The sequence below is a fragment of the Lutzomyia longipalpis genome, chromosome 2, assembly GCF_024334085.1.
Source record: "Lutzomyia longipalpis isolate SR_M1_2022 chromosome 2, ASM2433408v1".
In the NCBI taxonomy this organism is placed as follows: domain Eukaryota; kingdom Metazoa; phylum Arthropoda; class Insecta; order Diptera; family Psychodidae; genus Lutzomyia; species Lutzomyia longipalpis.
In genome coordinates, this window is record NC_074708.1 from 26293912 (window position 1) to 26306642 (window position 12731).

Genomic DNA, 12731 nt, shown 5'->3' on the forward strand with positions numbered 1-12731 from the left:
TAGCTGAATATTAAAGGATCGAATTTAATTAATTTTAAAACTAAATTAAGGAAGTAAAGAAAAAAGATTTAAAGAATAAAATTATTCAAAGAATCAAATTTAAAGAATCAAATTCATTAAATTGAAGAATTGAATTTTAATAATTTTTTGCGTTAACTTCATTTTAATTATAAATACAGAAAGTCATTGAAATTGATTTATTGAACGAAATGAAGGAGTTTATTCATTTTATAGCAGGGACGTGTAGAGCCAGAATTTATTCAAATTAATTGTTTTTAGATAAAATTTCAAATTTAAAATACAGTGAAAATAAAAAAAAAAACATTTGACATTTCTCTTCTAACGTTGAATGTTAATTTTGAATGTTTCATGTTTTTTGTTTTTTGGATTTCACATTTCTTTTCTAAAACTTCAAGTTCATTGAAACGTCTAATATTTTTAACGTTTGAAATTGAAAATTTTCTGGAAACTTTGGATTTTTCTCATTGAAAAAATCTTAAGAATTTTAATTCTCTAGAAGAATTTTTTTTAAATAAAAAAAAAATAATTCTAAGAAAATCATAAATTCGTTGAACGAGAACATTTCATAACTGCCCTCTCGTAAGCAATGGCAGAAGCACAAAACTCCCCCATCTTCAGCCTCAAAGTAAAAACTCCTGAATTGAATTTAACGGCGATTTTCACGAATTTCTAAAAATTATTTATTTTCTCCCAAGAAAACATACGGAAAAAGCAATTTAGCCTGTCTTCTTCTTGAATCCCATTGTGTAGACAAAATTGGCGAAGAAGAGAACACCAACGCCGCACAGGAAGACCGTTGATCCGAACAGAACCCTGTCGAATGGGCCACCTTTGAGGAAGATCGGTAGCCCATTAGGCTCCTGGAAAAATTACAGAGAAAAGAATTTTTCAGGATATTTCTTTGGGGTGAAAAAGGGAAGTTAGAACTTACCTGGAATTTCTTATAATTCCTCACGAGATTCTCAGGCAGAGCCATTTCGTGCACTTCTGAAACATTTGAGAGAAATACTCGATATTATATAATTAGTTTGGCAATTGAGAATTCTTGGGATGAAGAATTCAGCAAGATTTAAAGATTCTCTCAGAAGGAATTTAAAGAGAAAGTTCAGAGAAGAAATTATGGATTAGAAGGATTTTCCAATGCAAAAGGAACTCAATGCGGGAATTTAATGAAAAGAAACTCACAATTTGTGAAGAAAATTTCACAGAAAATTGACAAATTAACTCAACTTTGGGGCGAATGCAGTGAATTTGGCAAATGGCCAAAAGCAAAGTGCAAGAAAATGCAATTTCTGGGATAAATCGGGATAAAATGGGATTTCATTGAGACAGAGCATGCGTGATTTGTTTAAATTAAATTTTATAACGAAGAGATTCGCAATGAAAATGCTTCACAGAGATGTTCGAAATAATAGTAATTGTTTGATGAGTTTTTTTTTCTCAAAGAAAAGCTTCAGAAAATTCATTGGAATTTATTTCAAGAAAAAATCTTTATGGTCGATCATCTTTAGATTTTCATACAGTCTTTGTTTTGAAGGTTTTGAATTACACAAACTTATAAAAAAAATTGTTGTGTTGAGTTGTCCAACATTTAATCGGATTTCTAACCTAACATTTATTCAATGGGGATGAATGAGATAGAAAATCAAAATTGTACTGAATTAATGTGAATATCTTAGGTTAGAAAAACGTGCAAATATTGGACAAACCAATATTTAATTTGACCAGATTTGTAAATGTAGAAATTTCTACGCGGAAGTTCATAAGAATTTCCTCTAGAATTTTCATTATAACATCATTATGAACGTATTAATTCCACAAGAAAAACAAGTACATATAAAGATTTACTCTATTAATAAGAATATCATAAGAAAGGAAAATAAACTTATTTTAATGAAAAGATATTTTTTATCGCGGTCAAAATTCGATTCATTGAATACCCTGAGGAAGGACTAAAGTTGTTTGAAACGTCGGTTTTAAATAAAATTCTTTGAAACAGAATATTAAACATAAAAATCCAATTTTTTAAAGATTTTCCGTACTGAAAAACTTCCTTAAAATCCATTCATGAATTTCCTTGGAAACTTCTCATAATTTCCTTGGAATGTCCCTCAAATCTCCATGAAAATTCCCCTATGTTGTACATCCGACAATTTAATTTAAAACATAAATAAACCTTTTCTTAGGCACTTCATAAAATACGAAAAATACTTAATAAATTAGTAACAAAACTACGAGGTCTTTTCCTCCTCCTTGGCGCATGAGAGATTTATTTGGATTGTCATGGGGAATATATCAAACGTTCTGACTTTTTTTTTCTCATGGGATCCCTTTTATTAAAAGTTTTTTTTTATTTGAAAAAGTGGCGTTGTTTTATTTATAAACATGGTTAAAATTAGATATTTAGGGAAGCATCATAAAGATTATTTTTTCCAACGCACGATCTCTTGAAATTCAACACATTTTCACGTCATCGCGTGGAAAAGAGATTTTCAAATAAATTAACACGACTCTTTGGGCTGAATGGGGGGTGAAGGGAGTATGGGAAATCAAAGGGAAATGTGCCGAAAGTTCTTTGATGATTTTGGCCCATTCCAGTCTTTTTAAATAACAATAAAACGACCGCCGAACCCTTGAGAGGTCTCTCCGAGGACTCTTTTCTTCATTGCTCTAAACATCTGTTTTAAATTAAAAAATCATTTCTTTTGCTGGCTCTTCCTTCTTTCCTCAGCTATGAGACACTTTTTTTTTGAAGACCACACAAAGAGCAACACAAAACTTCAAAGATTTTGCCACATTTCTCAAAAAAAAATCTCAACTTAGGCCACCCGAAAAAAATTGCCAAATTGATTGAGAAACTTTTCCTCTCAACGGATATTGTGAGAATATTTTTCCTCCTCACATTTTTTTAATCTCACTAAAAATTATGGCGGTCAGTGGGAAATATTTATTACATCACTGAGAATTATCAGATTAGATTTATCTTTATTTTTCGCTTCTAAAAGGGCATTGAATGAAAATTATTTAATGGCGAAAATTCCTGTCATTTTCCCACAACACAGTTTGTAGAAAAAAAAATTCATTGATCTCGATCATTCATGTGAATCTCCACACAGAGTGCAATTAGCACGATCCCGGAGAAAATGAAAGAAAGCAATTGAGTGTGCGGAAGATCAGCTCAAATCTCAGTGAGATCTCTTCAGCTGTGAGGTTTTTTTCCCTCCTTCACGCTTTATATTCCAAAAATAGGCGCTTTTCTGCTTTATATACCAACTGGGGGCTGAGTTGTCTGGAGCAGGGGCTTTCGGGGGGTTAATAGAAGTCGTTTTTGTATTTTTAAAATTGTTTTATTTAAATTCAGATCAATTATAATCAGACGTTGTGGAAATTTGGAATGTTTAAAAACATTCAATTTTAGATTTTAAAGTGGTTAAAAAGGGAAAAGGTTTAATTATTTTTGTCTATAAAAGTAAGTCAATTATTTAATTATGGTTTAGATTTTGTTTAAAAAGCACAAATTTTACATTTTACGTTAGAAATTTTAGAAACTATAATTAATCATTTAACGTTAGAACAAGAGATTAAAGAACAAGAACAATTATTAAAACAAGAGACTTTTGTAGTTTTGAGGTATGATCTCCGGACTGCGGGTCTAGGATGAATTTCTCCGGGTCACACGATTTTAATTTTTTTGCTTTAATTTTCGGCAGTATCGTAAAACTAAAAAAATCGCAAATTCAACACTTTCTGTAATTTAGGAAGTTTCGATTTTTTTTAGCTAAAGGAAAATCGTCTTAAATCAGATCTGATTTTTTCTAAACCAGAATAAACTTCCTTAAGTTAGATTACAGTTTTCTTCAAACTAGGTCTAAGTTTTTAAAGTCAGTCCTAAGATTTTTAGGCAAGATCTTTGTTGTAGACTAAACTTAAGTTTTTTTTTAGGATCATGCTTTTAAGGATTAAAGGTTAGATCAGGCTGAACTGAGGCCCAATTCATCTAAGAATTTCTTTGATTTTTGGGACGTTAAAATTTACAGCATAAGGCTAGGAATTCAAGAGTTTATCATTAATCTTTTAAAAGTAGAATTTTAGGAAGTTAAAGAACATTTAACGTTAGAATTTAAAGAGACCAAAATGTAGATTTCTTCTAAATCTGAATCTTAACCAGTTAATTAACGTTAAACGTCAAAAATTATTTTTAATTGAATCATTATAGTTTATAAGGTAACAGCTTAAAATTATTCTTCTAACGTTAGAAGGGGAATCTTTAGCAATGATGGCAATCCTTTTATCAACTTAATAAATAAAATAATTAAATAAATAAATAAACGTTTGAAATTATTTAAGGCGACTTTCTAACGTTAAAGCGAAATTCACAGATAATTATTAGATAAATTAATCATATTACTTATTTTAAGATTGAGAAATGAGAAGCCTTTTGAGTACTTATCTAACGTTAGAATTTGTTTTTAATTTTCTCTACTAACGATTTAACAATTTTCTTTCAAATCGTCTGGTTCTATCGTAAATCGAAGTAAATAATAAGAAACTCCAAAATTAAATATAAAACCTCTCTTAACGTTAAAAACTCATGCAGTTAACCCCTCGACTGCGGTGATCTCCGTATAGCCTACAGTCCCAGAGGAATCGCGCGAGTTTTGCCTTCGGAGAGTCAGTCTCCGAAAGAATCTCGTTGTGAACGGTTGAATAGAACGCGGGTTGAGTGAGAAAGTGCTGTGCTGTGAAGGATTTATCAGTGTCCCCCTTTTGATGAGATCATGAGGTGTAGCTGCCTCCTAATTGGCCTTCTGGGTCTCCTTCTCATCCAAAGTACTTCCGGGATTACCGTTGAAGATCTCTACGATGTCACAAATGGCGGACGGGCGTCCTTCCTGCCGCCGGGAAATGATAATTTTGAAAATGTTAAACTCCCAGCTCCCATTTATTTCTACACACAACAATATGAGGATATTTTTGTAAGGATTTTTCCTCCATTAGGGAGTGTGGGAAAAGAAGAAGGAGAAAAGAAAATTCCCGCTGTGATGGGAATTTTCTTGCGTGTGTGAACGTTTTTCAATGCAAAAATAGAATATTGTTTCAATGAACTTTGCCTTCATGGCTCTTCCTCACAACGTCCCAAAAAGTAAAATGTCGCGCGTTTTCCAGATTTTCTTCCTTCTCATTTTTGGGGGTTTTCTTGAGGAGTTTTTCTTTCAAAGATTTTCTCAAGTAAAAATGAGAAAAAGAGAAATTGTGCGATGTGAATTAAAATAAAACGGTGGGATTAGTGAATGAAAATTAGCACTTTATCGCTCTAGCTCTGTGAAGGGGTCATCAAGAGGCTAAGTTCATTGGATAACAATTTTCATGTTGTTAAATATTCTCTCTCACAAACACTCACACGCAAGAGCTAAAAAGTGGAGATTTCCTTTTTTTCTTCTTTGGGTTTTTCTCTTTTATTTGGGCTGATTTTTGCCCTCTTCCTTCGGCAGATTAACACGAATGGCATTCTGACCTTCCGTTCGGAGTATCCTTTCTTCGCCAACGCCCCATTCCCCATTGAATATCCCGCCATTGCGCCCTTCTACACAAACGTCGACACCACCATCCCCAGTGAGGGCTCCTTCATTGCCCACTACATCACGCAGGACCCCCAGGTTCTCTACAGAGCCACCGACGTCATTCGCAATGGCTTCACAAACACGATTGACTTCGAAGCCCGCAGCATCCTCGTCGCGACGTGGCACAGAGTTGGACATTTCGACAGGAAGACTGAAGACCTCAACACGTATCAGGTAAAAATTAATTTTTAATTTTTCCCCCTTTTCAAATAAATATTTTTATCGGCTGAAGAAATAAATAAAATTGATTGAGAATTAAATGAAAGAGGGAGACTCTAAATGAGCTTATCAATAAAATGCAAAACAGATCACAAAAGTTTATCAAGAGTTTAGAAGTTGAGGCGACAGACCTCCTCATGAACTCCTAAATATAAATTATTATCGTGCAAAAGTTTCTATTACAAACAAACAATAGTAATTCGCTTTCATTCCATTAAATTATGTAAGATTAAATGGAAATTTAATTTAAAACGCTATGTGGGAAATTATATTGAGCTTTTAAAGGATGTTATGTACAGTCTATGGGGGGAATTTTCAAAATTTTGGTACTTAAGAGAGACTAAAATCTTGTTCTAAAATTTATTTAAAAATTCCTTCTAAATAGAAGAATTTTTTTGTGGATCAATTAATAGAATTTCCAGAGAATTGTCTGCGAAAAATTACAAGTTTTTCTATTAAAAATCAGGTAGAAAAATATCAATTGAGTATTTTATGATCAAAACAAGGCGTATAAAAAGGATATTATGCACAATATAATTAAAAATGTTCTGCAATTCTTTTTTTTAGTGAGTCAGTGATTAATTAAAACTTGGAGGATCGAGGTTTCTAACCTCAAAACTTTGACCTTCATTTTCTCTTAAAAGAAATTATTTTTCCAATTTTTCTTTCGACGATCTTGAAGTAATGGAACTTCCCTAATCACAGATGTAGAAATTGTCACGATATTTTTAAAACATTTTACTCTGTGACGATTTAAATAAATGTCGAAGTAGCCGCGGTGGCCAGCAAAATCCTCCAAGAAAATAAAAATTGATAAAAGTATGGAAGATTACTTTTATTAATCAGAAGGAAAAAAACTTTCCTCATTTGTCCTTTTATTAAAATTTCAACTTTGGGTTTATGTATCATTTTTTTCTCGACAACATTTAATCATTAATTATACGAAGAAATTTATTTTAAAAAAAATTGTAAAAGATATAATTAAAAATCAAAGCAAGTTCGAAATTGCTTTGAAACTTATAAATTTTTTCTATGTCATATATTGTGCATAATCTCCTTTATAAAAGCTCTTTCTCTCTCTCATTCGCTACTGTGTTTATAGAACTTTGGCATTTGAGAATCTCTTAAAACAGCATAAGAAATCAGTCTTTAATATTACAAAAGTTATTCAACTTAAATAATAAATTTAATTTTAATACGTATGAGAACGTGGCCCGACTCGGACTTCTAAAAGTCCACGCAGATTGAGAAAAAATGGTATAAAATAAAAAGAAATAGTCTTAAATTTGATATAATTTTAAAGCCCGTTTAGTGCTCTTTTATTCCCATAACTTTCTACATTTAAAGTTTAATCAGTTTTTAATTAATATCGAATTGAAAAAGGCCTTAAGAGGTCCAAATTGGGCCACGTTCCCCTACCTAATTTATTAAAAAAAAAACTACGTATCTGTATTAGTTCGGTTAAGAATCTTTTATTTTAATTACTGTACTTGAATGACTTAAATAGTATTTTTTATTACCTACCTATTATTAAGCATGAAAATAGGAAAACAAACCAGAAGAGGAAACAACAAATTCAAAGTTAAACTGACTTTGTAAATAAAAGTTTTTTTTTCTTTCGTTCTTTAAGGCTTAATTTTTTTCTTTTACTAAATTCTTTCATTTTAATCGCATTTTTTGGTCATAAAACGTTGTTTTCATTACGAATCTGTGTGAGAAGTTTTTCTTTCTATTAAATGGAGGTTAATGAGGGTAATGAGGCTAAACGGGATTTTTAATGCAACAATTAGAATTAAAAGTTTTCCATTAGGGGAGTCTGGGGAATTCAATAAAAACTCTATTTTTCATAAATTTTTATGGAGGAAACTCTTTTAATTTTTTAAAAGATTTTTATAAATTTTTATTTGAACTTGTACCTATTATCTTTAATTTTTATCATTAATTACAAGGAAAATTATTAACCTTTTCATGACCATTGGATCATACTTTTATTCAATTTTAGAGCTGTTTTTATAACAATTTTAATCAGTATTTTTGAACTCTAAAGACTTATTTCTAAGCTTGATTCTAATCATTCTTTTTATTAGATTTTTAGCGAACAATTAGATCAAAACCTAGAAATTCTCTCTAGAATCCTTCTCAAGTTCTTTTCGTTTTTATTAATTATTTCTTATTCAGTTTTTTTTCTGACTTTAGACGGACCTACAATGCTAATACGATTAGAATAAATTTAATTATTTTTTTACCTTCCAGGTGGCCATTATTTGTGGGGATAAAGAGACCTACGTGCAGTTCCTCTACCCGGAGGGAGGTTTAAATTGGATTAAGGGTGATGTGGGTGAATCTGGGCTCCCGGATATTCGTGCCCAGGCTGGTTTTGTCTCTGAAGAAGGCTCCGTTGTCACCCTCAAAGGCTCAGGCCTTGAGAATGTTAAATATTTGTCTGAGCTCACAAATTACGGCGTTCCGGGAATCTTCCTCTACCGCGTGGGGCCATTGGGTCTGGATCAGGATGTTGTGGAGCCTGATCGGTACCTTGGAAGCCCTGAGTCGACGCATCTCACATGCAGGGATCGCGGGAAGCACAGATGCCATTCAAATGCAGTGTGTGAGGACACGAGGGCTGGGTTCTGCTGTAGCTGCAAGGAGGGGTACTACGGGAATGGGTATAGTTGCATTAAGAGTGACGCCCCAATAAGGGTTGCTGGACTCATTACGGGCACTCTCGGGGGTAGGCCGGTTAATTCGCAACTTCAGTCGTACGTTGTGACCGTTGATGGGCGCACGTACACGGCTATCAGCCCGTTGGAGCCTGAAATTGGGAGTCGTTTGCAGATTTTGCAAATTGTCGGCAGCAGCATTGCTTGGTTGTTTGCAAAGCCTTTCGGGGGTGCTAAGAATGGGTATCAACTAACCGGGGGTAGCCTCAATCATACATCAGTCCTGCGCTTTGAAGGCAGCGGGGAGGAATGCAGGGTAACGCAGAGGTTTACAGGACTCAATATGTGGGATCAGTTGGCTGTTAACATTGAGCTGGATTGCAACCTCCCAGAGATCCCATACGGAGCTAGGCTCAAGTTTGGAGACTACGTTGAGGAATTTACGCGTGTTTCAGACACAGAACTTCATTCAAGTGAACGGGAACGTCGAATTGGTATTCAGGACTACGATCGGGATCTCGTCTTCAGCCTAACGCAGATCATCAGTTACGAACGGTGCCCGTATGCTGAACAATCTGCAGGCGCTGCTGGTGAATCAATCCCACAGAAAATCTCCAAAGTGTCCGTGTCGTACGAACCACGGGAACAGGCTATAAGGATCAGTATGCTGAGTCGAGCAGGAATAGATCAATCAGTAAATCCCTGCACCGATGGTACGGCCAAATGCGGCGAGAACACGCTCTGCATCCCAGCACAGGAGGATGAAGATGCTGAGAATTATCTGTGTCAGTGCAAGAACGGATTTGCTCCAGATCGCATTGTGGCAGGAGTTGAGCACTGTGTGGACATCGATGAATGCCGTGGGGTTAATATTTGCGATGAAAATGCTGAATGTTACAACGAATTGGGAGGATATTCCTGCATCTGTCGTCCTGGCTATCACGGCAACGGCTACGAATGCTACCCAGAGGGTTCTCCTGCGCCACCACCAAGGCCTGAACCACCTTCTCCTGACCCGTATCCAACTCCTTCGCATCCACAAGTTCCAGAATATCATGAAGTTGAACCTGAATCACGCTCCCAACCATGTGATTCCCAGAGTGTCTGTTCAACTAATGCAATTTGCATCAGTGGACTATGCTTCTGCATCAATGGTTACTCCGGTGATGGCAGGACTTGTATTCCTAACTGCAATCATGACGAAGAATGGGTGCTTGATCAGTGCGTCCATAGACAAAATCTAGATCAGGATTACCGACCTGGTAAGAACTTGAAGATTGAGCTTCGAGGAAGTAGAGCCTACAATTGAATCCTGCTTTGTTTAGTTCTCTTCTGTACAGAGGAGCGTTGCAGCTGCCCTACAGGCTTCCAGGTTATTGAGTATTCCTTCGGGACAACGTGCATCCCGCGTGAGAATAACTGGATCTTCAATGCAAGCGCATTTTATCCTCAAGAAGGAGGTAATGGCAGATTGGAGTCCTCCTGCAATGTTCAGAACAACTGCAGTCCCTACGCTGATTGCCAGATGAGTCCCACTGATTCTAGGTAAGTTCTAAACATTCTGGACTGAACGAAAAAAACACTTGCTAAAAATTTCTCCAAATCTATTTAATTCCTGATCTATCGTTTGAGCTATTGACTGATCCAATATCTGATCTATTGTCTGATCTAATGTCTGATCTATTATCTGATTTATCGTCTAATCTGTTGACTTATCTATTGTCTGATCTTATATTTGATCTATTATCAGATCTATTGTCTAATCTGTTGTCTGATCTAATCTCTGATCTATTTTATCTGATCTATCGTCTGATCTGTTGTCTGATCTGTTGTCCGATCAATCGTCTGACCAAACATTGTATCAATCAGTTTAGCGCCTTTAAAGATCTTTTGAAACTCAGATCACACAGTTGAGGATTAAAAAGTTTAATAGACCAAAAAGCCTAAAGTTTTAACGCAAAACTCCTTTCCTTTTAAGCTATGAATGCGTCTGCAAACCAGGCTACGATGGCGATGGTCAAACATGTGAACCAAAATCCATTTCATGTGCAGAAGAAGATATTTGTGATGCTCACGCCACTTGCAAGTACGACTCAGAAGACAGGAGGAGTGTGTGCGTCTGTGATCCAGGCTACGAAGGCAACGGACAAACCTGCTACTTAGCAGCTGAGTGCATGCATGACGACGATTGTGGGATCTCGTCAATTTGCGATGGAGGAATTTGTCACTGCAAGGAAGGCTTTGAGAGGGATATGTCTGACTATTGTGTCCCAATTGGATCCTGTGGTGGAGCTATTTGTGCTGAAAATGCCATCTGCCGGTGGGATCAAGGGCAGATGGTTAGCTACTGCTACTGCCCGCCTGAATTTGACGGTGATGGCATTCATTCGTGCAAATCCAAACCACCACCGTGCAATGTAAGGAATAACTGTGGGCTCTATGCATCCTGCTTACCCAACTACAGGTAATGAGCAGGCAGAAGGGGCAGAAGCGCTTAGCAGCTAGGCTGTTTGCAGCTTCTAACGTACATTTATGGTCTCTTTTTCGCAGAGATTCCACTGTATATGAATGCGTCTGTGATGCAGGATTCGAAGGAGATGGATTTGTGTGCAGGAGAGAAGTTAACTGCATCATAGATCCACACATGTGTCATCCACAGGCAACGTGTTTAGCTTCCCAAACAGGCGTCAAATGCATTTGCAATCAAGGTTTGTTCACAAGTCGCTGCAATAAATTCAAAGAAGCTACAGTTTTGTCTAATTTTCTTCCAGGTTTCATTGGGAATGGAACACACTGTGCCGAAGTGCAGCAACATGAAACAGGATTCCTCCTAATCAGTCAGGGTGTTGCAGTTGTTCGTGTTCCCTTTTCAGCTCAACGTGGACGTCCTGTTTCCATGTCCCAAATGGCCATTGGAGTGGATAAGGATTGTGCAGAAGGACGCGTTTATTGGAGTGATATCTCCTCTAAGACAATCATGAGCTCCAAATACGATGGAAGCGATAAGAAGACGTTTATTTCTGAAGGTAGGAAGTCTTTGTTCTGAGTTTGAGGCTGCTCAGTTAACAGACAATTCGGTTTTGTAGATATTCTGTCTCCGGAGGGAATAGCCGTGGATTGGATTTCAAGAAGGATCTACTGGACTGATTCAACAAAGGATACAATTGAAGTTGCCAGTTTGGATGATCCTAAATTGAGAGCTGTTATCATTCGTAAGGATTTGGTTAATCCACGTGGAATTGCCGTTGATCCTCATCATGGGTAAGGTTTCTTTATCAGAAAACACAACCTTCTAACTCAAACCTTACGTCTGATCTTAGCCTGTTCCTCTAATTTTCTTCCAAATTGAAAAACAAAGACTTTACAGGCTAAAAATTGAACCTGCTTCAACAAAAATAAGATTTCTAGACAATTAAAAGCAATGAAAATTTTCTTGATCTGTATACAGAAAGATCTACTGGTCTGACTGGAATCGTGATCAGCCGAAGATTGAATGGTCTAATCTGGATGGGACAGCACGGGAAGTTCTTCTGGGTAAACCAGACGTTGTTCTTCCAAATTCTCTGGCAATCTTCCAGAAATCCGGAGAGTTGTGCTACGCTGATGCAGGAAATATGCAAATCGGCTGCATTGATACGTACTCAAAGACACCACGCGTGATCATTGCAAATCTCTCCTATCCCTTCGGTTTGGCCATCTCCGATGATCACTTTTACTGGACCGATTGGTCTACGTAAGTTCCGATCAAATGATCTTTCTTCTTTACAATTTTTTCTTAAAAATGGTTTTGTGAATTTTTGGCTGATGCAGAAAGCGGATTGAGAGCATTGACTTGATGGGAAATCGCAAAACGGGCATTTCGGGACCACTCTTTGGCAGCCACAAGATGTACGGCATGACGGCGGTTACGGCAGAGTGCCCAATGTACTTCAGTGAGTGTCAGGTGAACAATGGCGACTGCCCCGAGTCCCGGATCTGCCTCCACAATCCCAATGCCCCATCGGGAAGAAGCTGTAAATGTGCCAACTCCAACAATTGCAACGAACTCGTGTTCGATGACTAAAAGTTGCGTGTGTTTGTGTTCGTTTTTCTTTTTTAATTAAAGGATTTGCAATATTATTAAAATTTAAATTTATTATTAAAACAAAAAACCTTGTAAAACGCCAACGCAATAAAAAATGTGTCGCCAGAGAAAGAAAAGAACGCAAAA

General features: G+C 36.2%; 2 protein-coding genes across 2 annotated transcripts; one reads left to right on the forward strand and one right to left on the reverse strand.

The window, feature by feature from the left end:
- Positions 1–661: 661 nt before the first annotated feature.
- Positions 662–1277, reverse strand: LOC129789822 (cytochrome c oxidase subunit 7A1, mitochondrial-like). Its single transcript, XM_055826860.1, has 3 exons — positions 1207–1277; positions 953–1008; positions 662–881 (listed from the first exon to the last, which is right to left on the reverse strand). The coding sequence occupies exons 2-3, from the start codon at positions 995–997 to the stop codon at positions 738–740; spliced, it is 189 nt and encodes a 62-aa protein (XP_055682835.1). The 5' UTR covers positions 998–1008; positions 1207–1277; the 3' UTR covers positions 662–737.
- Positions 1278–4685: 3408 nt separating this feature from the next.
- Positions 4686–12721, forward strand: LOC129789823 (nidogen). The gene is made up of 10 exons (XM_055826861.1): positions 4686–4997; positions 5514–5816; positions 8115–9783; positions 9847–10066; positions 10500–10985; positions 11072–11229; positions 11293–11547; positions 11608–11782; positions 11970–12254; positions 12332–12721. The coding sequence occupies exons 1-10, from the start codon at positions 4800–4802 to the stop codon at positions 12582–12584; spliced, it is 4002 nt and encodes a 1333-aa protein (XP_055682836.1). The 5' UTR covers positions 4686–4799; the 3' UTR covers positions 12585–12721.
- The last annotated feature ends 10 nt before the right edge of the window (positions 12722–12731 follow it).